Here is a 26,654-nt window from a genome sequence, read left to right as displayed (position 1 = left end):
CCCCAACGTACTGGCTTTTTTGCAGGCAGGGCTGGACGCAGGGCTGGCTCCGAGTTCGCTCAGGACGCAAATCTCGGCCCTGTCGGTCCTTTTTTCAACGAAAGGTCGCTTCGGTCTGGCAGGTTAAGACGTTTATGCAGGGGGTCGCACATTTAGTACCCCCCTATAAGGCGCCGACGGAATCATGGGACCTGAACTTGGTGCTCAGAGCCCTTCAGGAGCCCCCCTTCGAACCCTTGCAAGAAGTCTCCTTACCTTACCTGTCCAGAAAAGTCGTTTTTCTGGTAGCTATTACGTCTATTAGGCGGGTTTCGGAATTGGCGGCTTTATCTTGTAAACCGCCGTTCTTGACTTTTTATAAGGATAAGGTAGTTTTAAGGCCAGCTCCCCCCTTCTTGCCGAAGGTTGTCTCTGCATTCCATATCAACGAAGACATTGTCTTACCTTCGTTTTGCCCGGCACCGGTGCACAAGGTAGAAAAGGCTTTGCACACACTGGATCTGGTAAGAGCTCTTAGGAGGTATGTGACAAAGACAGCATCTTTCCGCCGGACAGACTCTCTATTCGTGATCCCAGAAGGGAGACGGAAGGGGCTTGCTGCGTCCAAAGCGACTTTGGCCAGATGGGTTCGCCTGACGATTCAGGAATCTTATGAAATCAGTGGCACGCCGGTTCCGGCAGGGATCAAGGCACACTCGGCTCGAGCAGTGGGTGCCTCATGGGCACTGCGACACCAAGCTTCAGCGGAACAGGTGTGCAAAGCAGCTACCTGGTCCAGTTTGCATACGTTTGTCAAACATTATAACGTACATACCCAGGCATCCTCGGATGCAAGCCTGGGAAGAAAGATTCTTCAGGCAGCAGTTGCGCACCTCTAATCAGGGGCGCAAAGTAGCATGGATTGGGTGAGCTAAGATCCCGCCCAGGGACTGCTTTAGAACGTCCCACAGTCTCTGTGTCCCCCAATGAGACGAAGGAGAAACATGGATTTTTGTGAGTACTCACCGTAAAATCCTTTTCTCCGAGACGCTCATTGGGGGACACAGCACCCACCCTACTAGCCAGTTGGCTTTTGCTTATTTTAAGTTATATAAATCCTTATGTAAGGATCAGGGTGGTCCCTTTTCCAGACGTATAATTTCTTGCCTGAGTTTAAGGCGCGTTCTCCTACTGCTTATGCACTAAACTGAGTTACGCCCGGTCTGGGGGCGAGGGTGTATGCGGCGGAGGAGGAGCTAACTCTTTTTTTGTATACTTAGTGTCAGCCTCCAGACGGCAGAAGCACACACCCACAGTCTCTGTGTCCCCCAATGAGCGTCTCGGAGAAAAGGATTTTACGGTGAGTACTCACAAAAATCCATGTTTTTTCCCTCCAAAACTCATGCTAAAAATGCTGTTTTACCTGCCTTGTTCATGCACGTAGAGCAGCTGTTTTGATCTGCACGTTTAGCAGATGTCCTCACTCCAGTGTGAACTTCTCCTCTCCCCAAACTCCGACACTGTTTCCAAACTCCATCCGTGTCTGACAGTGTGGGGAGGGGAGCGGAGAAGCTGAGACGGGAGTACAAATATTTGCTAAAACTGCGGTTCACAACAGCTGCTCCAAGTGCATGAACAAGGAGGTTAAAACTGCTCCATCAGCATGGAGTTCTAGAGAAAAGGAAGCAAGATAATACATTACAAAGATTCCAAACTGGTCAATAATTAAATGTAGATAAAAAAAAAAAAAAAAAATTTTACATTTTTTAATTTCATTTTTTCTAATTTTGTTTATTGCTGTCTTTAATGCTTGTGTGTCCGAACTGTTACTACAAAAAGGTTTTATTCTCAATAAAAAGGAAGAAATCTTTAAAAATTCAAAATCTGAAATGTAACTCCTGTGACCGGCTTCTTCTCGGCAGGGCTCGGTAAGCTCTGAAGGGGAGCTGTCCCAATACTTCTCTCAGGATGCCCCCAGCCAGTCCTCTTTATCCGACACAGTGGTGACTGGTTCTAGTGACGAAGACCAGCTGCGGGCGAGGAGTGCGAGCAACTCAATGGAGGAAAACACTGCTCCTTTCACCGCTGCCAGTAAGAGTTCCTTTTCCATGTAAACGGGCTTTGTGTGCGAGCTGATAAATCCGCCGTGTCCTATATACCCACAGCAGCGCACCTGGCGTCCGGTCATGTGTGATATCGGGCTCCGAAATGTGTTCTAGCCTCTATATAAACCTCTCGCCTCTTCATGCCCTTATATACAGCCATGGCGGCATATAACATGGAGGCTTTGTATACTAGACTGCCACCTATAATGCTATTTAGAGGGTCTCCTGGGTGCACATGCAACGTCTGTACCCCCTTTTTGCACTATTTGTCAGTAAAGAGCAAAGTGGTTGTTTCACTCTATAGCCAGTCATATCAGAATCACAGCAGCGGGAGAAGATTGAACTGGATATGTTGGAGGCAATGACCAGGGTTATAGCTCGGGGCAGGGCTTTACATGATGGGGCATAATAAGTGAAATAGTAGGGTTAGGATCAGCTTTGATGTGGTTTATGATCATAAATCAGCGAGATAAAAGAGTAACACTCTGCTGCCAGAAAAATTAGAATGAGTGAGCTCACTAATGGTTCTCAGTTAACTCTTTCTGCAGCTGGTAATAGACAATGTAACAAGACACTACAGAAGGCAAATGGAGCCTTTTTTTTATTAAAGCCGATTGCAAAAATGAATATTACCCCTTAAATACATGCATTTAAATAGAAAAACTAAGGCTACATTCTGACTTGCGTTATGAGATGCAGGGCGGCCGCTAAGCTCCACCCCCGGCCGCGCCTCCTCCGGTCAGCTCCTCCTATGGGCACATGACGCTGCATGCGACCAGCGTACCCTATATTTAGCGTTGGGTACGCTGGCCGTGTGCTGGTATGCTTTTGCTGGCGCTTGCGCCGACGTGCGCCAAATGCACCGTGTTGTATTGTGCGCTCGGCGCAGCGCCTAAAGGGCGCAAGCGCCGGCAAAAGCATACCAGCGCATGGCCAGCGTACCCAACGCTAAATATAAGGTACGCAGGTCGCATGCAGCGTCATGCGCCCATAGGAGGAGCTGACCGGAGGAGGCGCGGCCGGAAGCGGAGCTTAGAGGCGGCCCTGCGCTCCGTCTCATAGCGCAAGTGTGAAAGTAGCCTAAAATGGTCCCCAAAGGTGGACCACGTCTTGCCTTTTGTTACAAAACAAAAAACAACTTGCTTTACTCACCCTCCCCAGGTCTGGTGCTGAGTCTCCACTGCTGAACTCCTGGTGTCTGTTGTTGTCTGCAGTGCTGATGTCAAGACTGCACTGCTGCAGCCAATCAGATTGTCTTGTGAAGTCTCCTTGTGCAGAGTTCAGTTAATGGATGTCAGCGCTAAAGATAGTGATAGACGCCGGGAGAAGCTGCGGAGAATCATGGCTAGACCTGGGGAGGATGAGTAAATAACAGTTGCTTTTCTTAAGCTAACTGTAGCCAGGAGGCAAGGGTTTTCAGAAAATGGAAAACCTCTTTATTGACTGTCGATTTAGTATAATGTGGATAAGTGTTTTACGTGTTTACGTTTTTTTTTACTTGTAAGGGAAGAAATATTTTATTTCTATTTATAATTTTATGTATTTCTGATTTTTTTTTTTGTTTTTACTTATAAAGGAAATGTGTCAACAAAATGCCAAGGTTCAGCATGCCTATCCCTGAGGAATGGGTTATCTCAAAGCCCCGGAAACAAACACGTTGCCTCCAGACAGTCCAGCCTTGAAGGAAGTCCTCAATCCTTAAGAAGTCCCCTCCAAAGACAGAGGAGGATTATCTGTTGCGATGATGATGAAGGTAGCGAAGAAGACGATTTTGGTAAAAAAGAAAACCGACACCTCTGTGATACTAAGATGAAGAACGCCGATGGTGATTCCGGGATTGTGATGACCACCTCTTCCTTGGATGTCGATGAAGAGATCCAAGCAGATCAACTTCCCAAAAGTACTATTGGTGAGGTTGGGTCATCCAGTTCTGTAGAATCTGAGGATGGCGCTTTGGAACAGGCAGTGGACGTGCCTTTTTTTGCTATGAAGTCTTTTGAATGCTCCGGTAAGGCTGACGTACGCCCAAATACTTTGGGTATTAAGGACCCTTTAGAAAGTCAGTCTGAAAATAAGAGGTCTCCCAAATTGGAACATAAAGCCGTCACCCGCGTCAAGAGCATGATGAGCAACACGAGCCCCAATTCCTCCAAGCCAAAAAACGAGGACGGGAAACAGTCTCCGAAGTTGACGAAGATGGTCCCACCATCGAAGAAGTCAGAAGGGCTGGAGGTGTCGGGCCGAGGTAACACAGAAACGGTCGAGCTTCTATATAGTGAATATGAGTCCGTCGGCTTAGATCTGGAAATCAAAGAATCTCCTGTAAGAATTATAATCGCTGCACTGAGACTACAAGGAAGAACAGATAAGGTACGCCGGTCTAGACGGAGCAGTGCGCGTCCATGTCATGACCTAAAAGTTAAGGGGAATGTTACATCATGTTACTTCTGTCAATGTTTATTAAAAGCAGGTTTTTTAATTTTTTTTTTAAGACTGTTTATATAAATTCTGAAGTAGTACTGACATTTCCTGCCTTCTGCAGCTCATTGTCACCTTTACTGTGTAGGCTGGGACATAATCAGCGGAGGGTGTGATGGATTATTCACATCTGGAAGCTTAGACAGGGCAGGATAAATACACTATACGTAGAGATGAGAATCTGTCGTACATGCTGAATTATGCTCCAGAGCTGCGCTCACTATTCTGCTGGTGCAGTCGCACCGGTGTAGGGTTCGAGCAGGCTCACAGGATGCAGTGACGAGACACGAGACTGAATGTGGGGTGAAATATACTTTTATAAGTTTAAAGCCGCAAGGGCTAAACTGCTTCGATGAAACAAAAGGGGAAACACCTATTTGTCCTCGCAGGGACTCGTAAAACAAACATTCAAAACAAAAAGGGTCCTTATACTCTATAATGCACTTAGCCTCCCGGGCGTCGCTCGAGTCCACGAACACTCAGGGATTGCAGATGTGGCTGCCTTGTAATCCAAGATTTCACGGAAGGACTTGGGCTCGTCCGGCCCTGAAGAAACCAAAACGGTGGGGCGCAGCAGGCCCTGAAGGAACCGGAACGATGGGGCGCAGCAGGCCCTGAAGAGACTGGACGGTGGGGCGCAACGGGCCCTGAAGAAACCGGAACGTTGGGGCGCAACAGGCCCTGAAGAAACTGGTCGGTGGGGCGCAACGGGCCCTGAAGAAACCAGTACGATGGGGCGCAACAGGCCCTGAAGAAACTGAACGGTGGGGCGCAATGGGCCCTGAAGAAGCTGGAATGGTGGGGCGCAATAGGCCCTGAAGAAACTGTTCGGGGGGATAAATCTCCCAGGCGTCCGTTTAAAGGCGCTCGTCCCCCAGCCAGGTCATGACGCAGTCCAAAAACATAAAATCTTAACAAACTCTGCTCAGTGTCCCCTCAGTAAGCGGGACAGGGGCTCTGCGGCCGCCTATAGCGAGGTGGCGTCCCCTGATGTCGGTAATGACGGGGTCGCAGCTGTGGGAGAAGACAGGGGGGCAGTGTCCTGGCCACTATACCGGATTGCTGTCTCGTCGCAGCGGTTGCCTGAGATCCCGGTCCTGTCACAGCACGGAGGGAATCAGCGGGCATCAATTTATCTGTATGTATCCGGGGAGGGACTCCCGGGAAGAGTCTCTTATGCGCCGCTCTTCGGACAGTCTCAAATTTTCCTTTGACAGTCTCCTGCCTGTCTCTCTTCCCCACACCGTCAGTTGCCACAGTCCTCCCCCTGCCACACGGCTCTCTCTCTCCTGTCAGGCTCTCTTCCAACTGCCACCTCAGCGCGTCCCCTGCTCCTTTTACCCTCGCCCCGCCCCCTGTTGCCCTGACAACTTCAGTCGCATGTCTCCCTTTGTAATCCCCCTGATGTGGTTTCTTCAACAACCCTGATGGCGGTCCCCCTGGTTCTAGCCCAATCACTGTATGGGGGTCCTCCTCCCCACATTCCCCCACCCTGTAAGCTCGCCAGTCCTCGGGCGAGGGTGTTAGTCTATTGAGATTGGTCTGTAAAGGTGTCAATATTTGTTGCCATACGAACTGGTCTTGTTCATACCGTTCGGGGGGTTTGCCGGCTGTTGACCGCTCGGAGCGTCTAAGTTCGACTGGGGTGGAATCTTCTGGGGTGGTGGACGTCGGTGAGCTGCAAGATGCCGGTGGGTTAATTGTGTCAACTGGCTCATTATTGGGTGGAGGGCCCTTGGGAACTGGAGGGAAATCCTCGTCGTCTGAGTCCCAGCATATGGACTCCGGTTCGGATGTCTTCGGGACGGGTTCCAGTTGCTTCGGGTCGGAAGAAATACACAGGCGTAACATATTACGATGCACAATGCGAGTGGGCAGTGTTTCATCCTGCTCGGGCTGTATTTCGTACACAGGTCCTTCTGAATGGATACGGCGTAGTACCCGATAAGGACTCTCTTCCCAACGTGACTCCAGTTTATTCTGGGGGCATTGATCTAGTACAAGCACACGGTCCCCGCTTTGGAGATGGGGAGGGGAGGTTGTATTCTTCCCGGGGTGTTCCCAGTCTTGAAGTTTGGTATGTACAATTCGGTGAAGAGTTTGCAACCTGTGGCGATGATTTCGGACCCAAGACGACACTCCGGTCCAGGGCCGAGGCTCTTCGGGGTCCAACTCTACCTCCGTGATCCCTTTACCCTCTCGTCCGAACAGCAGGAAATAAGGAGTATAGCCCGTTACTCGATGTACCCGATTATTATAAACCCACACTAATTCAGAAACATATTCAGGCCAACGAGCTTTCTTGTCACTCTCCAGAGTGCGTAGCATTTGAATCAATGTCCGATTAAATCGCTCACAAGCCCCATTCCCTTGCGGGTGATATGGTGTGGTCCGGGATTTATCAATCCCATAAAGATGATGTAGTTCCTCCATAACTTTCCCCAAAAAACATGCTCCCTGGTCGGAATGTATGCGTTGAGGACAGCCGTACACTTGTATAAAATTTCTGCAAATTGCGGAGGCGGCTGACTCCGCGGTCTGGTCTCGAGTAGGGGTGACCACAGCGAATTTAGTGAAATGATCCACCATGACGAGGCAGTGTTCGTATCCCTGGAATGCGGGACCAATGTGCAGATAATCCACCGTCAAGAGCTCCAAGGGTTCTGAAGTCACAATCGTCTGTGTTGCGGCCCTCTGAGCAGGCGGTTTGGCCAATTCACATAAGCGGCAAGTACGACAAACTTCGTCCACAACAGCCGACAAGCGTGGGTGATAAACTTTCTGTTGTAACCATTGCAAAGTCTTTTTGACTCCAAAGTGGGCCCCTTTTTCGTGAGCCTCTCGAGCCAGTTCGTGTAGTTGAGCTCCGGGCGTAACCACCTGCCAAACAGTCGTTGAGGTTGTTTGCGAAGTGATCTTACGGTACAGTAATCCCCTTCGGATAATCAGTCTCTCCCATTGTCGCAGCATCAGCGACAGGTCTTGGGTCAAAGCTTGTCGTTGAGTGTCAGTGGGTAATTGACCAGCAGCGACCCATTTCTGGAGAAGTCCAACTTCTTCATCTTCTTGTTGCTGTTGTATCCACTTATTACGAGATTGTTCCAGGATGCCCCTGTGGGCCTCTGGGGAAGATACTTTTGCATCAACATTGGTGAGCACGGCAGCGGTAAGAGCGAACGGTATTTCCTCTCCTTCTAATTCTTCGTCTCGATTCTGTCCAGGAGTTGTATGTCGAATCCTAGAGAGAGCATCTGCATGAACATTCTCGGCCCCTCTTTTGTAAATAATCTTGTAATTGTACTTCGCCATTCGGGCCACCCATCGCTGCTCCAAAGCCCCCAACTTGGCGTTTTCCAAATGAGCCAGTGGGTTATTGTCAGTTCGCACTACCACCTCGGAGCCCGCTAGGTACTCTGCGAATCTCTCCGTCATAGCCCACACCACTGCGAGGAGCTCGAGCTTAAAAGAGCTGTAATTGTCAGGGTTACGCTCGGAGTCATGGAGTGAACGGCTTCCATATGCGATCACCCTTTCCCGGCCATCCTGAACTTGTGACAACACAGCTCCTAGGCCGTGAAGACTCCCGTCAGTGTGCAGGATGAACGGCTGAGAAAAATCCGCATAAGCCAACACTGGGGCATCCGAGAGTGCAGCCTTGAGATCTCGGAAGGCCTCTTCCTGAGGGTGTTGCCACTGGATTTTCCGCCCATTGGCCCCAGCGGGAGCCCCCTTCAGCAGGTCATGTAGGGCTCGAGCTCGACATGCAAAATTCTTTACGAAACAACGGTAATATCCAGCTAACCCCAGAAAAGCCCGCACGTCTTTCACCGTCTCGGGGGTAGGCCATTCCTGGATAGCAGCAATCTTCTCCCGGGATGGCCTCACACCTTCTGCCGAAACGACATGACCCAGATACTCAATCTGAGAGCGAAATAGGTGACATTTCTGAGGCTTCACCTTCAACCCGTACTTTTGCAGCCGGCTGAGTACCTGTCCCAACCGCTTCAGGTGGTCCTCAAAGGAGGCGGCATAGACGATGATGTCGTCCAGGTAGATCAACGTGGCCTCAAAATTGAGATCCCCTAGACATCGCTCCATCAATCGCTGAAATGACCCGGGGGCGTTGGCCAGCCCGAATGGCATTCGATTAAACTCAAACAGTCCCATGGGCACTATGAACGCCGTCTTAGCTCTGTCCTCTTCTGACATAGGCACCTGCCAGTACCCACTGGCCAAGTCCAGGGTCGAAAAATATGTTGCTTTACCCAATGCAGACAGAGATTCTTCTATGCGGGGCAGTGGGTATGAGTCTTTAATAGTGCAAGCATTCAATTTACGATAATCCACACAGAATCGTAGTGTACCATCTTTCTTCCGAACCAACACGATGGGGGCCGCCCAAGGGCTTTGACTTTCCCGTATCACCCCTTTTTGTAGCATCTGAGCCAGCAAAGTTTTCACCTCCTGATAGAGTTGTGGCGGGATCTGTCGATATCGTTCTCGGATAGGGGCCGCTCCTGCTGTGGGGATCTCATGAGTGATGGCGGTGGTACACCCAAAGTCGTCCTCATGACTAGCAAATACTTCATGGTACTGTCCCAGCAATGCTTTTACTTGTGAAAGTTGGGCCGCAGTTAGTCCAGAAAGCTCGGCCCGCATCTGCTCCAAAATATTTCGGCCCTTCTCTTGTGTCGAGACTTCGTGGGCCTGTAGGGTTCGTATTGTTACCTCCCCGGGATCCTCGGGGTGTACTCGTAATTGAACCGCAGCAGCGGGCAGCACTTCTTTTAGAGGCTTTACTAGTTTGGCCAGTACAGTCCGTGCTTTCAGAATGATATCTCGGTCTTCAAGGTTAACCCAGCGGACCAGGGCGGTTCCTTTTCGCACCGTAGCGAGGGAACGGGCCACCAGTATGCCAGGAGGTAAGTGCTCTGAGTGACACGGCTCCACCTGTACCTCTACGCCTTCCAAAGGTATCGGGGCCCGAATTGGCAGGGCCACCACTGTCTGTCCAGGAGGCAGCACAAGCAGGGGTGCCGCTGTCGCGATGACCTTGCCCAGAGCCTCACCCTCCTGGCAGTCCCGATGCACCCGCGCACCTCGCACCAGCTGCTGGAATACCTGTCCCTGAGCTGTGCGAGAACCCCACTGCTTCAGTGTCCTTTGTGTGGGATCATTAAGCAACAGGTTACCAAACTCTTTTAAAATATTCATGCCTAGGGTGACGGGGTGTCGTTGATCAGCTTCTCCTTGAGTCAGCACCACCCCTCTGCGGCCGAGGGGTTTACCGCACAACGTCACCTGCACCCACACTACCCCGGCAACCGGAACCGGCAGTTGGTTGGCGGCTACTAGTCTAATCATGGGCCCCCACTGAGGCCTTGCTGCCTCCGGAAAGTTTTGTTGAAAGTACGATGCGGGCATAGTGGTTACTTGTGACCCCGTGTCTACCAGACACCGGACGGCCCGGCCCTCTACTTCTGCCCAAACTTCAGGACACTTTGCTACCAAATCTTTGGGACTTCCACCACCCCTAGTTGTGGTTTTCGGCTCCGAGCGGCGTCCCCCCAGCCCGGAGCCCTTTAGTTTTAATGGCCGCCGGGGTGGGTATCTCCCACGCCGCGGACACTCTCGGGCGAAGTGGCCTGGTTCTCCACACTCATAACACCGGGCCGGTAGAGATTGACCACCTCGCGGAGAGCGTGACCCCCAGGGACCGGGATAAGCACTGGGTCGTCCAGTCTCCGGTTCGGTTCTTCTCTTTACTTCAGCCAACTCGCTCTTTATATTTTTCAATTCACGCTTCATCTCCTCCACCCATTGAGGTTCCTCAACTGTGTTCGAGGAGGCCTCCACACCTCGGACCTTCCCCACGGGGACCGCCATCCCCTGCTCTTGCTCCTGAACCCGTGCCTGACTTCCCACTTCTGAAAAGTCGATTTGGGGATTCATTCTGATCCGTTCCCTTAAAGCCTGCTTTATCAGTGGATCTCGCAGTCCAGTCACCAGTAGGTCACGTAGGGTTATGTCAACAGGTCCTACCCCTACCCCATCTTTTCTTTCAATAGCCGTATGCAACTCTTGGAGTACATTCATATACTGAGTAATCGTCTCCCCTTCTGCCTGCATCCGGCTAAACAGTCGGGTCCTTAACTCTCCCACATTAGTGGGATCCCCGTGGGTCTGTTCCACTATCTGCAACACCTTTTCAAAAGTGTTGCGGTGCCCCGGGGGTTTCAACATCACTGACCTCCGCACCTCCCCGTCTAGGGCCATGAGTGCCACTTCAGCTTCCAGGTCAGGGGTCATTGGGTGCATCCGAAAAAGCCCCCTCATCCGCTCTGTCCAGCTCCATAGCATAGTATTTGAGCCAGAGAATCTAGGCAGGTTGTTCAACATGGCCCCCAATGAGATGCTGGTACGGGGACCCTCATTATTTACAGAGCTTACAGCTCCCCCATGTTCGGGGCTACCACTGTCCGCGCTCGGAGACTGCATCCTGCCGACTACGCCAAGTGTAGGGTTCGAGCAGGCTCACAGGATGCAGTGACGAGACACGAGACTGAATGTGGGGTGAAATATACTTTTATAAGTTTAAAGCCGCAAGGGCTAAACTGCTTCGATGAAACAAAAGGGGAAACACCTATTTGTCCTCGCAGGGACTCGTAAAACAAACATTCAAAACAAAAAGGGTCCTTATACTCTATAATGCACTTAGCCTCCCGGGCGTCGCTCGAGTCCACGAACACTCAGGGATTGCAGATGTGGCTGCCTTGTAATCCAAGATTTCACGGAAGGACTTGGGCTCGTCCGGCCCTGAAGAAACCAAAACGGTGGGGCGCAGCAGGCCCTGAAGGAACCGGAACGATGGGGCGCAGCAGGCCCTGAAGAGACTGGACGGTGGGGCGCAACGGGCCCTGAAGAAACCGGAACGTTGGGGCGCAACAGGCCTTGAAGAAACTGGTCGGTGGGGCGCAACGGGCCCTGAAGAAACCAGTACGATGGGGCGCAACAGGCCCTGAAGAAACTGAACGGTGGGGCGCAATGGGCCCTGAAGAAGCTGGAATGGTGGGGCGCAATAGGCCCTGAAGAAACTGTTCGGGGGGATAAATCTCCCAGGCGTCCGTTTAAAGGCGCTCGTCCCCCAGCCAGGTCATGACGCAGTCCAAAAACATAAAATCTTAACAAACTCTGCTCAGTGTCCCCTCAGTAAGCGGGACAGGGGCTCTGCGGCCGCCTATAGCGAGGTGGCGTCCCCTGATGTCGGTAATGACGGGGTCGCAGCTGTGGGAGAAGACAGGGGGGCAGTGTCCTGGCCACTATACCGGATTGCTGTCTCGTCGCAGCGGTTGCCTGAGATCCCGGTCCTGTCACAGCACGGAGGGAATCAGCGGGCATCAATTTATCTGTATGTATCCGGGGAGGGACTCCCGGGAAGAGTCTCTTATGCGCCGCTCTTCGGACAGTCTCAAATTTTCCTTTGACAGTCTCCTGCCTGTCTCTCTTCCCCACACCGTCAGTTGCCACAGTCCTCCCCCTGCCACACGGCTCTCTCTCTCCTGTCAGGCTCTCTTCCAACTGCCACCTCAGCGCGTCCCCTGCTCCTTTTACCCTCGCCCCGCCCCCTGTTGCCCTGACAACTTCAGTCGCATGTCTCCCTTTGTAATCCCCCTGATGTGGTTTCTTCAACAACCCTGATGGCGGTCCCCCTGGTTCTAGCCCAATCACTGTATGGGGGTCCTCCTCCCCACACCGGTATGTCTGTTATAATTATTAAGCAGCCATTCTTTTGTATGTTGTTATCCCTTTAGGAACCTATGGGAAAGTTGGCTCCCGGAGATGAAATTCTGTCTATTAATGGCATCCGTGTGAGTGATTTGTCTTATCAGGAAACCTGCGACTTTGTCCAATGCTTACCTTCAGCCGTGACGTTGGAAGTGCGCAAGCCGATATCAGGTAGATCCCGGCCTATGATTCCTATGTGCTTTCTATGCATAAAGCCTTTTTTTTGCAGCGGTAAGTCTCGGCGAAACTATGCAATCCATGCTGGTGAGCTAAATCCTGGCGGGAGCCGGCGGCACCATGTGATGGCTCCCGAGATGAGAAAACTGCTGTAGGTAAATCTCGAGTGAGACCTTATTACAGCAGGTACTGCCATGTAATCACTCTGGATTAACATGTTTGAAAATTCCTCATTTTATAAACATCTTTGATGTCTCGTGTAAAATGAAAATGAGGAATTCTAGGGGTGTAAAAAAAAAAAATGAAAAGTCCGATCATAAACTAAACTTCTCCCAGGGTCTTGTCCTGTTTAAGGAAAACTCTCTATAAATGTTCATTTTTCTGGTTTCATTAAATCTTTAGTTATGTGGGTATTTTCATATTCAAGATCCTATTAATGTATAGTAGGTATTACAATAATAATAATATTAGCAAATACCTCCAATTATAAATGTAGTATAGTTCTTCTGATTCACTTTGTCACTTACCCAATGTGCAGGGCAGTGTAGTAGCTTAGGTATCCATGGTTATGACCACTCACACAGTGACAGTTAGTTGGTCGCAACCATGGATACCTAAGCTACTGCAATGCCCTACACATGAGGTAAGTGACATAACTAATCAGAAGAACTAAGCTACATTTCTAATTGGAGGTGTTTGCTTAATATTATTATTATTATACCTACTGCATATTGGGAAAGGATCTTTGAGATGGTAATACCCCTTTAATATCATTACCTGCGGTGTCTATAAATGAGCTGATATTTTTCTGTTACTCCAAACTAAGTTGCCTGTGGCCGGTCATATCAAGCATTTAGTACGCAGCTATCGGCCTTGGCTGGAGGTGTAATTCTTGATTTAACAAAAAAAAACATAAAAATGGTTTAGTGCGGATGGAAATCTGATTTTTCAAGTATTTTTCTTTGTGGTGGAGCGAGAACAAAAATATTAAAGAATTGCTAGCAGCTAAAATAATCATTAATAAAAATAGGTGTCAAGAAAGGGCCGGGGAGAAAAACCTCAAGCATTTTAATGTCAATGTTTTTTTGCTAAAGATGGAGGGCATCAGGAGAGAATGTGCCTGATTTTCATGTGATCTTTCTGGATTTGGATTAGGAGAAAGAGGCTAATTTTTTATCAATAGTTCCTTTTTGCAATTTTTCATTTTCAGCAGTCATCCAGTCCCTCCAGCGCCACCATCCATTCCCTCCAGCGCCACCATCCATTCCCTCCAGCGCCACCATCCATTCCCTCCAGTGCCACCATCCATTCCCTCCAGCGCCACCATGCAATCCCTCCAGCGCCTCCATCCAGCCCCTCCAGCGTCTCTATCCAAGCCCTCCAGCGCCTCCATCCAGCCCCTCCAGCGCCACCATCCATTCCCTCCAGCGCCACCATCCATTCCCTCCAGCGCCACCATCCATTCCCTCCAGCGCCACCATCCATTCCCTCCAGCGCCACCATCCATTCCCTCCAGCGCCTCCATCCAGCCCCTCCAGCGTCTCTATCCAATCCCTCCAGCGCCTCCATCCAGCCCCTCCAGCGCCACCATCCATTCCCTCCAGCGCCACCATCCATTCCCTCCAGCGCCACCATCCATTCCCTCCAGCGCCACCATCCATTCCCTCCAGCGCCACCATCCATTCCCTCCAGCGCCACCATCCATTCCCTCCAGCGCCACCATCCATTCCCTCCAGCGCCACCATCCAATCCCTCCAGCCCCACCATCCAATCCCTCCAGCCCCACCATCCAATCCCTCCAGCCCCACCATCCAATCCCTCCAGCGCCACCATGCAATCCCTCCAGCCCCACCATGTAATCCCTCCAGCGCCTCCATCCAATCCCTCCAACGCCACCATCCAATCCCTCCAGCGCCTCCCTCCAGCGCCTCCCTCCAGTCCCTCCAGCGCCACCCTCAAGTCCCTCCAGTGCCACCTTCCAGCGCCACCCTCCAGTGCCACCTTCCAGCGCCACCCTCCAGTGCCACCTTCCAGCGCCACCCTCCAGTGCCACCTTCCAGCGCCACCCTCCAGCCCCTCCAGCGCCACCCTCCAGTCCCTCCAGTGCCACCTTCCAGCGCCACCTTCCAGCCCCACCATCCAACCCCTCCAGCGCCACCATCCATCCCCTCCAGCATCTCTTCTACAGCTAATCGCCTTATTAGGTGGTCACTGTGTGAAGAATTACTAAGATTTGTCATCTTAGCTGGTGACAAATGTTCACCTCTTTACCATCCGTAACCATCTTCACACCCTGTCCGGGAATGTGTCCACATTGAGATGGCATCTTGATACTTTTTCTTTTATAGGTGCCACCCAGATGACTGTGTCTTATGTACTCCCTATTTTAGATAAACCACATATACAAGCAAGGCTGTAGATTCTTCAGAGACCTGGCTTCTACATTGTTGATGGACATTCTGCTCCTCCATCTTCTAATGACATGTCTAGATTCCAAACCAGTATCCGATAAAATGACTTTTGAAACTTTTAACTTTTTATGCGTTGACTTTCTGTTTTTGTTTTTTTTTTGTCTAAATCAAATGGTATTTGCATCGTCATGTGCCGAGTCCACTTTGCGTTCTTCTTTTTTTTTTTTTTCTCCCATCTCAATTTTCAACCCTATAATTGTGGAGAGCTTTGACATCAGATGTGAGCCATAATTTCCCTAAAATAATGTTGATGATAAATCTACAGAATGTGAGTCCTGCTGTAATTAGAGGGGAAAACCTCCTGTTTGGTTTCCTACAGTCCATATTGTTGGCAGTTTCCTTGGAATTCAGCAGTGGTGATTAAACATGCTTTTCTGTCTACCGATTGTTGGACATGTAAAAATAGGGACAGAAACTGTTGATCATAATTGTGATTTTTTTTTTCAGCTGTTGACAGGTTGTCTCACATTATCATGGCGACAGGAGCAGAGACAAGCAGACCTGACCAAAAAGAATTAACCTCGACGGAAACATTCCAAGGATGCGAGACTGTGAACGACTTTCCGATGGTTGATTCTACGTTATCTTCTTCTGAACTGGCCACAAAGGAGGATAAACACCAAGTCAAGTATTGCTCCTCGCCGGATCACTGTGGTGGCAGTCCCGTCACCAATATTGATGAGTTTATTCACGAGTTAGAAGATGAAGGGTCTGTCCCTCAAACTAAAATTAGGCTGAACCAAGCTGATGGCTTAGATTGTAGCACGATTCCGGAACACGTTATTTCATGTCAACGCGACATAACGCATCTAGAGCAATCTTGTATGCCTACGAACTCTGCCAGTCTGATGGCTGGTATTGGCACCCACCTGGGATTTTCTGTTTTGGACTCCATTCCTTTAGAGAACTCTCTAGTTATTAATAAAAGCAGTTTAAGTAATTACTGTAGAAATTTGACTGAAGATTTCTCACTTTCCGAAAAATTTGAAAGTAGCTCTATCGATATTTCAACTTCCATGTATGGAGCTGCCGATGACTCCGACAGCGAATCTTTACTGGAAATTCCTTCCGATTCTACGAGTGACATGATTTCATCCCTTCAGAACCAGTCTTTTGTGTCGGAAACGCAGAACACCACAGATTCTGAGGAGGAGCAAATTGAAATATGTTGTGGTTATAAAAAAGATGATATTGAAATTTCGAGGACACCTCCGTTTTACCCGCCGGTACATAGTAATAGTGAACCTAGACATATGAAACTGGATACGGCGTCTCCTTCTGTCAGTAGTCTACAAACTTCTAGTCAAGGATCTGTTATCATAAACCAAGAGGTTCCTGGAAGTATGCTAGATCGGACTCTTATAGATACTCAGGAACTCAATGATCATTGTGCCTTAAATGCAGAAGATCTTGGAAAGCAATTAATCAGAAATGGTGGTATAAAGGTGCCTTCGTGTAGTGATACTATGGACACTAACACTCTGCTTTGTATGAAAGCTCACGGTGCGTTAGATATGGAGTCCTCGCTTGTGGACAGTAAAACATCTGATAGAAACGATAATAAAAGGTCCAGTGGTTGTTCTCAAGAATCCATTGGCGTCACCAAATCCCCGTCTACAAGCAAACGTAACAAATCACCTACAACACATGATAAAGACCTGAAGGGCAAAACTGAGCCAAGAGCAAGCAAAAGCTTAGCAATAAAAGCCTCTAATGTGGAAAACAAGGTAAATAATAATGCTGCTGCAAAAGTTCATCTTGAAAACAAGAGGTCATTGGGTAGTAACTATGAGATACTTAGTGCTCCGATACCAAAACCAGGACCCAAACTGAAAGGTCTCTGCATTAAAAGCAGGAACAAACCAAATGCTGATCAAGGAAAACCAAGGACTGAAAGTTATGACTGCAGAAAATCATCTCCGCAACCATCACCTAAACTTCTTCTTAAGAGGTCCACCATGACAGATGTCACCTCTTCCCCCAAAGACTCGGCAACCAAAAACTCCAAAACTTATGAGAATGATCAAAAATTTAAAAATGCTCTGCCTTTGTCTAAAGCAGATTCCTGTTCAAGCCCCAAGTCAAATACTCCATCCAATGAAAAGTCAAACTTTAGAGGAGCAAAGAAAAGTCCACTTGGACGCCAAGAAAATGGCTCTTTAGAAAACATTTCTAGCTTAGATATGGAAAAACGTCTGGAAAACGGAGAAAAGATTCAGGGAGCAAGCACAAGTAGTCCCACCAGGAAAATGGACACATTAGGTGACCGCAAATCAAGAAGCCTAAATGGACCTTCAAAAAATGAGACACAACATGTTGCTTCTCACGCACTTAGCGAAGAACAACTGGAAAACCAAGATATTCAACGCACATTCATGGAGGTAAAATTATCACCCTCGCTGTGCAGCGGACTACAAATTTCATGTAATAATTTTCTTAATAAAAGTGAAGTTTCCAACAATAGGGAATTTGCTCTGGTTTTCAAATCCCCCAAACACAAGTCGGAGACTAACTTTACGGAGAAACCACCTAGTGGTTCCAAATCCGTGACAAGAACTTATTCCATGCCCTTACAACTCCCTAATGTCATGGACTTGGACGTGATGCATGGAAAGGAAAGTCTTGTGGATGATCATCTGGTTTCTCCAACGTCAGATCAAAGTATGGATGACTGCATCACTGAAGATTTTTCTAAAGCCACTTTAGAGAGACAAGACTCCAAAGGGAAAAACTCCTTAAGAAGCGACGTGTTAAGAACGATCAAGAGGAACCATTATTATGAACTTAACTGGCCCCATGAAACGGTTTCATCTCTGACCGTCAAGCAAAGGATAAAGTCGTTTGAAAATCTTGTAAATTTCGATAAAAGTGTCATGAAGGTGATTGAAATCAACAACACTCCGTTTTCTTGTAAACCACCGCTAAGTAGAAGATCTTCTGGTTCGGTGACACTTCATTCACAATCCAGTGACAACACAAAAGTTCTGAGACGTAGTTTAAGTTCTTGTAGTGACAACCAAAGTGAAGTGTCCTTAGCAGCACAAATCAAAAAATCTCCATCAAGTGTGGCCTTAACGTACACCGAAAAAATGCCTGTAGACCCTGTTAAGGAAGTTCCACTGCCTGAACCAACCAGGACTGAAAAAATAGAGCCATCTCTACAGGGTGTGCAGGTTAGGAAAAGCAGGACAACTTCAAGCCATATACGTCCATCTTTGTCTCGTTCTAAGCTGCGGGAGTTGAGAGCGCTAAGCATGCCAGACCTCGACAAGCTGTGCAGTGAGGACTTCTCTGTAGAATCCAAATCCCAGCAATATAAAACAGAACTTGAGATCAAGCCTTCAAGGAGCGACGCATTGTCCTCTCGAATAAGCTCTAGGGACAATAGTTTTGGAGCTTCTGGGTATGACGTTGAAGTGGTGCAGGACGGGGAGCTGACAAGAAGATCCTGGTCAGTCAGGTGAGACATGTCTGCACTCGAGAATCCTAAATATGTGTTAGGTAGGAATGGGAGATCATCCAGTGGGTCAAAGAATTTCTTGGTCAATGGTGACAATCAGTACTGGGTTATATTTTTCTATCGCAGTGGTTACCAAAATTTCTGAATGGCAAACACGCTTGGTAATATGTAGTTATATATAGGGAACTGGATGTATCGTTGAGTTTTCCTCAGGTCAGGGAATTTTTTCATGACACTTTTGCATGGAGATGTAAATGTACATAGCTATGTATTGATAAACCCCTCGGACTGGGTATGAACCTCGCACCCTGCACACCTGTCTGTCCTAAAAGTATGCACAGATCCACCTCTCTGCTTCTAATTTACTGCATAGTTTTGCAGATTTTCACAAAAACATATTTTTTGAAAATATTTTATATTACATTTTTTTTTTTTTTTTAAATCACAATATAATCTTTTAAGTGGCTCCATCATAAGGCAAGGTGTATGGTCATGTAGGATTAACCTTATTGTCGCTCATGGTTTGCAATTTATTCAAAATTTAAGAGTCTTCCTCCTTTCGGGACAATTTTTTTTTTACTTAAATTCATGTGACTGGGTCTAAAACCTAGTTTTGCTGTCGGGTTTCATTAAAAAAAAAAAATTGCATTGTTTTCCTTGTAAAGCCTCTGTGTTGCACTGTCTATTGCTGGCTCCAGAATGGTTTAAATGACCATCCATCAGACTGCCTTCATGATGGTCTGACGGGGAGTTAGTTACTCTCTTATCTGTCCACATCAAAGCTGAAACTTTTTAAAGTTGCTAAAAAAAAAAAAAGCAATAGTTTTGCAAAGCGTCCAGATGTCTGTAACACTCTAGTGTCTCCTAGGACTGTGTCCAACTTGTTTCAAGCTCTTTAGCACACACGCAGCCTTAGTAATAAGAGTTGGTATGAATTTATTTGCAAATCTCATTCAATCCGCCATGACGGTAGTCTGTAGCCGCTGATCGGTAGAGGAAGTACCGTCTCTTACCTGGCAACTTCCATAGTAGTTTCTCTGCTGTGAGGTCATATGTGCATCACACCGCAACAGGTGGGATAATCAAAAGGAGAACCACGATAGTTGTCAGGTAAGAGGGTTCTCACTATCCCATCTGGTGACCGCAAACCACTGTCGTAGCTGATGTAATGTGACGTTCAAATCTGTTTGCACCAACTCTGTTATTAATGTCAAAGTGACGTCAACATACATGGCTAGGTGGAAATGGGTGGTAAATGTTCTAATATGTAGCTTAATCAGTGTTTTATAGATCCATCTCCCTAACTTTATGGCTGAGCTCTTTTTTTTCCCTATCCAGATTCATCCCAAAATGTCTGCTGCATTCCCTGCCTCTGCTTTTATACACTCTTGAGCGTTACCCTGATTGGCTATGCTATAACATGTGATGTGTTTAGCTGCAAGGCTTTCTCTGGCAGATGCAATCTTCTGAAACGTGTAAAATTCACCCAAATCACAAATTGTTCTAATTCGCCGGGCTCAGCGAAAACGCCAAAATTGATTTGCTCATGTCTTGTCATATGTATACTCCATGTGTCTTCCTGTGGGGTCTGATCAAACCTCTGTACCCTATGTATGAACCTTTAATTCGAGGATATAAAAAAAATCTTAATTGAGAAATCATGTCTTAGTGATTCTCCTCTAATTAGCATGCATGAAATTTGGTGAAATGCGGACATGTAAATTGCCTCTTCAGAGCGGAAGAGGACTTGAACTCTATAGCGCCACCTGTTGGAAGAATCAATCCTACAAGTCACTATTGACCCTTTAATGAGCCTTGAAATGGGACTTGGGACAAACGCCAAATCAGAATCTCAATTTGCAGACACTGTTTCTGGGTATTGCCCCTCATCAGTGCAAGGTATGAGAACTTATTTGGCTAGGAGAGAGGCTGTGGTCTGAGGTCTAACGGGTGACATTCCTCTTGTGGAGAGTGACATACCGGCTCTGGCATGCCAAGGTAACCCAAATTGCTTTAAACCTCAGTCCAGAGCCTCTCACCTAGCCTAATCAGTTCTCATACTTTGTACTAACGAGGGCCAATAACCCAAAACAATGTGTCTGTAAATTGAGATTCTGATTTGGCTTTTGTCCGAAGTCCCATTTCAAGGCTCGTTAAAGGGTCAATATTGACTTGTTGGATCGCTGCTTCCAACAGGTGGCACAGTTCAGTCCTCTTCCCAGGGGAGCATTCCATGGCGAATAAGCCTCCTTACCTTGGCATGCCAGAACTGGTATGTCACTCTCCATAAGGAGAAATGTTACCCCTTATACCGGAAATACAGACAGGCAACCATTAGTTCTCTTTCTTACTTGCCAAGTGGTTTTATCCCTTTATTGGTGTCCTCTGCTTCTATCTCAAGAAAGACCTACTTACCGTAATTATTTTCCCAAAACTAATAAAAGTTAGAAAAACTTTACAAAAATAAGAATTTACACAGATTTCACAACCATAACTGAGTCGTTTGAATTTGGACCGATCATCAAAGACCCGATTCCAAATGTTTCCAATCACATTTGCAAATAACCCCGTGACATTTCAGTTTCTCTGCTTCAAAAAAGCACAAATGAATATCACTTGCCCAGACAAGATCCAGGTAAATCATTCCTGAGATCTGATCATGGAAAGTCTCTGGCAATGTGATGTCTGTGCCAGGTTGTCGTTCCGTCTAATGATCTGTTTGTGTTTAGCTTGGATCAGCTCATCGTCTCCACCAGGGACCAACAAAAGCTCCAGGCTGTTTTGACTTCTGTCGAATCCAAATCCGATATTATCGCCCTGATGCAAGAGGCGAAAACGCAAGTTGAGGTGAGCGAAGACTGTTTTACTCCTACTGCACATAATATTGAAAATAAACCTTTTCCTGAATTTCTGTGAAGGTTCGCTATACCTTAAAGGAAAGGCTTGCATGGTGGTCTTAAGATGAAATAAAGCAGCACTCTGCAGTACTGCTGTCCAGGTCTCCACCAGTCTTCACGCACCCACTTCTGGTGGGGGGATGTTACATGACCACTGCAGCCAGTCAGTGGCTACTGATTGACTGCAGTGGTCACATGCTGTTTGAGCCAGAAAAAAACAGCATCTATTGGCTCCGATGGTATGTGACCACTGCAGACAATCAATGGCTACTGAATGGCTGCAGTGGTCAAGTGAGATCCCGTGTTGGAAGAGGAAGCAGGGATACCCACGGGTGTCATTTTAATCAACTGGGCGTCACCCTCAACTCTTCTCTGGTAGACTTCTTGAGGACCCCCTTGGCTAACAAGACAGAGTTATGAACCTTGAGGAGAAGGGGTCATATCTCAGGAAGAAACAAAATCAACAACGCCAGATTCAGGAGAACATCAGCATTTAGGGCAAGTGACTGGTCCTGTGTATGGGTTCAATGCAACATTGTGAAATGCAGTCAGGTTTTTTTTTTTTGTAGTTTGGAAACTTTTCCCAAAAATCTTACCTTGCAGTTATTGTCTTCAGACAAAAAAAAAATGAGGTTGGATACCATTGTTACAATATCACAATGGGACTCCTCATATAACCGTAACATCCATACTTAGATGTGAACCCCCAAGTGATCAGCTTTAATTTTTTGGAGGGTTACATTTCCCTACAGTGCTCCCGCAGGTGAAAAGAAATATTACATAGTCTATGTAATACGTGGATGTATTGGGTCCTCCAGAGCAGCTGATAACTTTTTTTTGTAGCCTCTTTCCCATCTGGGTAATAGATGTGGATCCTGATTTGTGACCTCAGAGCTGCCGAACCGAGTGTCAAAAATAGGTTTTTATAAACTAGACAACTCTACTAATGTGTTTTTGGAAATGTTCCGGGAAGGGAATAGAGTACGAAACGCAATCCCTGCCTCGTCTTCAGTCTGGTGGGCGCTCGCACCACTAGTGAAGTTATCATGCATATTTGTGGTTCGGGGTGTCTACTGTTTACTTAGGTTGATTTCACCGTCTTTAGTTTTGCGGTTGTAAAAATATCCTAATTGCTTTTTTTATGCTCAGATTAGATGAAATAGCTGAGTGTGTGAGTGTTTTTGTTTCTTTTTCTGTACCATATGTAACGCGTTTTCTGAGTTGACACAAGTTCGTGAAGATGTCTGGGTGGTAAGGTATTTCACAATTTATTTGGCTTGTCTAATATTGTAAGAAATCTGTTGATCTTGGGAGAAGCTGCCAAAAGTTTTCTCAGTTCTGGAATTTGTTAACGTGCAAATAATTGATAAACGGCGAGGCGCAGAGTCTCTGCAGACATTATAGGGAGCTAATACCTAAAGCCCACTTATTCTACACTCGGGCTCTGGAAATTACTGACCCTCACCGGTCCATCAAGCATGAAGTACATTCGGTCCTTGGGAGGCAATCGGCTATTACTATATCTGTTTTCTATTTGTCTGGGACTTATATTAACTAGAAACTGGAATGGAGCAGTAAGAAATGTAATTGACACTGCTGGATCCAGAAAGAGGCCATTATAAAGGGGTCTAAAAATTATCACCTCCCCAGTGGATCCCCCACCGATAACATGAATGGGGAACTTATGTCCCCTCTTATTCATTGGCAGCAAATCTGCCACAAAGAGGAGTTGAATGGAGCAGTCTGCCCCACTGCCCTCCGGAAATTACCTCTGGGAGTGACAGGGACCGCTAATCACTCGCTAGCGTGATTGGATGAGCTTCCCCCGGCTGGAGTCTTGTGGTCAGGGCAGAGCCAGGGAAAAATTGGGGACAAAATTCTTCATTCTATTGGTTGACTAATATCTGACATTGACCATATTCTTATCAATTATCCAATGAATAAGTGATAATTTTGTAGGCTACAATACCCTCCTAAAATGATGGTGGTTTAAATGTAGTGACATATAGAAAATTAGTCTTAAATGATTCTAACTTTTATATTGGCCATTGTCAGCTTTGCTGTGTAGACTGGGGCAGGGGCAGCAGAGGGGAAGGGATTTGATGACCGCTGTATTGCACTGTTGGAGGACGTGATAAGGCAGGATAGCAACACTATATTATATTCACAGATAAGACTTTGTCCCTGTTTCTGTTCTGTAAAAGTTTGGCGGCATAACTATACAATCAATACAAGAAAGAAAGGTGAGCTCCAATATGGCGGACTCTATACAGACAAGACAATGTCAATGGCTGTAAACAAAGAGAAACTTGTAAATAACTCATGAAAGAATAAAGTTACGTTAAAACCAAGCACACCATTGTTTTTCTTGTGAAATTCTCAATACGTTTGATGTGTCACATGACCCTCTTCCCATTGGAAAAAATAAAATTGAATCCAAAATGGCCGACTTCAAAATGGCCGCCATGGTCACCACCCATCTTGAAAAGTTTTCCCCCTCCCATATACTAATGTGCCACAAACAGGAAGTTGATATCACCAATCATTACCATTTTATTTAGGTGTATCCATATAAATGGCCCACCCTGTAGAATCAAAACACAAAAGGTCCAATTCATCATTTGCTTTTTTTTTTTTAAAGACTCTTTTCTTTTTTAGTCTTTAAGTCTGTGATTGGTCCTAGAAAGGGCACCAAGCATCTAGAGTGGAGTCACCAGCAGGGCAGCCAACGTCTGATGGTCAGGAATTCTGTTAGAGGCTCCCGGTGAGGAGATGTGAGACGTTTTATGGTTTGGACCTGTGGATGCCTGTCTGGCATGGACTGCAGGGACATAGTTGAGGTCCAAGTTGGAACTTGTGTTTCGCAGAGTTGGCCGCGCTGAGAACGTTGTGGACGATCTGGCTAGGATCAGACTTCCAAACTATTTTCATGTAGTTCAATGCCTTCTTGCTTAGTCAGGGGCAACCACAAATCTCAAAATGCGAGTTTCTGTGTAATAGATGGGTCATTAATAACACATTGTGAACATATGTCAGGTCACTTATAGAAACAGTTAATGAATTTAACAAGGTGTTAATATGATGTTGGATCCAGGCCGTGGGGTTGTCTGTACGTTTATGCTTCAATATGTAATGCGGGATGGGGGGTCATCACAAGGGAGGTGGCGTTTGGTCTCTGGACAGCTTGCTGCAGAGTCCTTCCTCAATGTTTTCTATATGCTCCATAAGAGGAATCCGTTTGTCTTTATGACCATCCATATATCAACATACTTTACTATTACTTCTAGAGACCCTATACTTGGGTAGAGAATCTAGATGTAAACTAATAAAATTTATGGATATGAGAAACACAGTCAAATGCAGGAAAGGAAGAAAAGGGATAGGACATATGAAAGGAGGCATAAGGAGTTCATAAAGAGGACTTTTTTTTTACTTTAAAGAGGTTGCCACACCACAGACAACACCTTTGTAATATGCATCCAACTTCAGCAGTTCCCATAGAAGAAAAAAAGATGTAGAATTACCTGATTATGAAAGGATTTGGGGGATTCATTATTGAATAACAGTCAAATCCCCATCAAAGCTTTGTTAACTCCTTCTGTATTTAATACCAGTCTGGATTGGACCTCGGGATAATTAGATATCCTCTCTAGCCTTGTTTTCTCAAGGTATTACTTATTGAATCTGCAGTATGAAAAGTCTGTGCCCTGATTCATGAAAAGCAGTACATTAGGATTTTGGGATATGTTTATATAAAAAGAGGTGATGTGGGACCGCGATGGGAACGTACCCTATGCCTGACCCATGACTGGGGATCACTTCATATTTACTTTAGATATACTCTCATTTTGGTTTCTTTTATGTTCATGTTGAAAACTCCACACCCGGTAGATTATAATGTCCGGGCCCAGTAAATCTCTCTGTATCGCTACATAATAATTTAACTCGTTTGTGGTTTACAGTCTGCTTTTCAGCTTGCATTATCCGGAGGTTTATGGTGGGAGTCGGGTTACTAATTGTACTTAATACAATCTCCTGTTGTCTGGACTTGTACAGTGGGACCTTATACTTTTGCTGTGGGTTCATGGTTGAGATGAAAATCAGAGAACAGAGCTGACATTAACCTTATGATTGGCCGCCCGACATAAGTATCGCTTTGGGTTCACTTGTTCACAGAATACTGGTCTAAAATGTAAACTCTTTTTGTAGGTTTAATTATTTGCCTCATATCTGTCTTTTACATTTTTCTTAAATCGTTTCTTTTAGCCATTTTGCCTTTTTTTATTTCTCTTTGTTATTTTTACATACTTGCAATGCTTTTAGTGGTCATATTTTATGAATATATTTAGCTTTGTGGTATATGTCATTGAAATGTGATATCTCTATTTCACAAGGTCATCCTTTGGACATTTGCAGAGTTTATGTAGTGTGTTGGATTTGGCTTGTTTTTGTTATGAGAAGGCAGATATTGCGATCCGGACGTTATGGCCATTTATGTTTTGTGTTGGGCTTTGTGCACACTAGGTGAAGAGCAGAAAACAAATGCAAGTCGTATCGGTACATTTTATGGAGATAGTTGGCTAAAAATCTGCGGAAATTGTTAGTACACTATAAGCGGATGACTTTAGGGTTGGTAAAAGTTTAGACAATTTTCATATGTATTAAGTTCATACATCATCGATTTCTACACTGGAATCTGCAGCTTTTAACAATCTGTCTCTGCTACATCTGTGCTTGTGACTGGTCTGTGCATTGTGTGCAGCCAGGACTGTTAACCACACGCTCACATCTCTAAAACTTTCTTACTGTGGTTTTTTTTTTTTTTTCCCCTCCAGAAGAAAGAAGATGTCTACTTTGTGGTCCTGAATAAAGAAGAGGGGGCTGGTCTGGGGTTCAGCATTGCCGGAGGAATTGACCTGGAGCAGAAGGCAGTGACTGTAAGTGAATATCTGATGGATCTTGTGTTTGACTGATCGGCGAATCCAACCATAGCATAGATCAGGAATCTTAAAACTGTCTGTAAAGGGGCGACCAATCTGGTATTATAACGCATCAAATGGAAAAATTAGTACATAATTTCTGGATATGATCAACTGCCAAAAAAACACAGCAAATATCGGCCATTGGCACACAATGTATGGGGCTAAGCAATGTAACCAATTAAAGGCATCATCTAAAAAGAGCGCCTCACCTTTCCACAGGCTGTGTGTGGTATTGCAGCTCAGCCCTATTCATTTCTATGGAGCAGTGTAAATTCCTCATCCCCAACAAAGTCTGTCACCTGCAGCTGCTTTACTCTTCA

The 26,654-nt window shown here is 46.5% G+C and overlaps 1 protein-coding gene across 6 annotated transcripts in view; it reads left to right on the top strand.

The window, feature by feature from the left end:
- PDZD2 (PDZ domain containing 2) overlaps nt 1-26,654 on the top strand; it is a 328,957-nt gene that overhangs the window by 285,438 nt on the left and 16,865 nt on the right. For 5 of the 6 annotated variants that reach the window (XM_073543880.1, XM_073543885.1, XM_073543884.1 and 2 more), the window contains 6 exons: nt 1,902-2,070; nt 3,661-4,454; nt 12,374-12,518; nt 15,443-18,455; nt 21,185-21,302; nt 26,188-26,289. In XM_073543880.1, the coding sequence (XP_073399981.1) occupies nt 1,902-2,070; nt 3,661-4,454; nt 12,374-12,518; nt 15,443-18,455; nt 21,185-21,302; nt 26,188-26,289 (4,341 nt within the window). The remainder of the gene's footprint in view (nt 1-1,901; nt 2,071-3,660; nt 4,455-12,373; nt 12,519-15,442; nt 18,456-21,184; nt 21,303-26,187; nt 26,290-26,654) is intronic. The other variant, XM_073543881.1, reaches the window with a different exon arrangement.

The sequence above is a fragment of the Dendrobates tinctorius genome, unplaced genomic scaffold (assembly GCF_039654945.1).
Source record: "Dendrobates tinctorius isolate UK_male_01 unplaced genomic scaffold, ASM3965494v1 ptg000135l, whole genome shotgun sequence".
Classification (NCBI taxonomy): Eukaryota; Metazoa; Chordata; class Amphibia; order Anura; family Dendrobatidae; genus Dendrobates; species Dendrobates tinctorius.
Note: the sequence above shows the minus strand (reverse complement) of the source record. Positions and strands in the feature narration are given on the sequence as shown.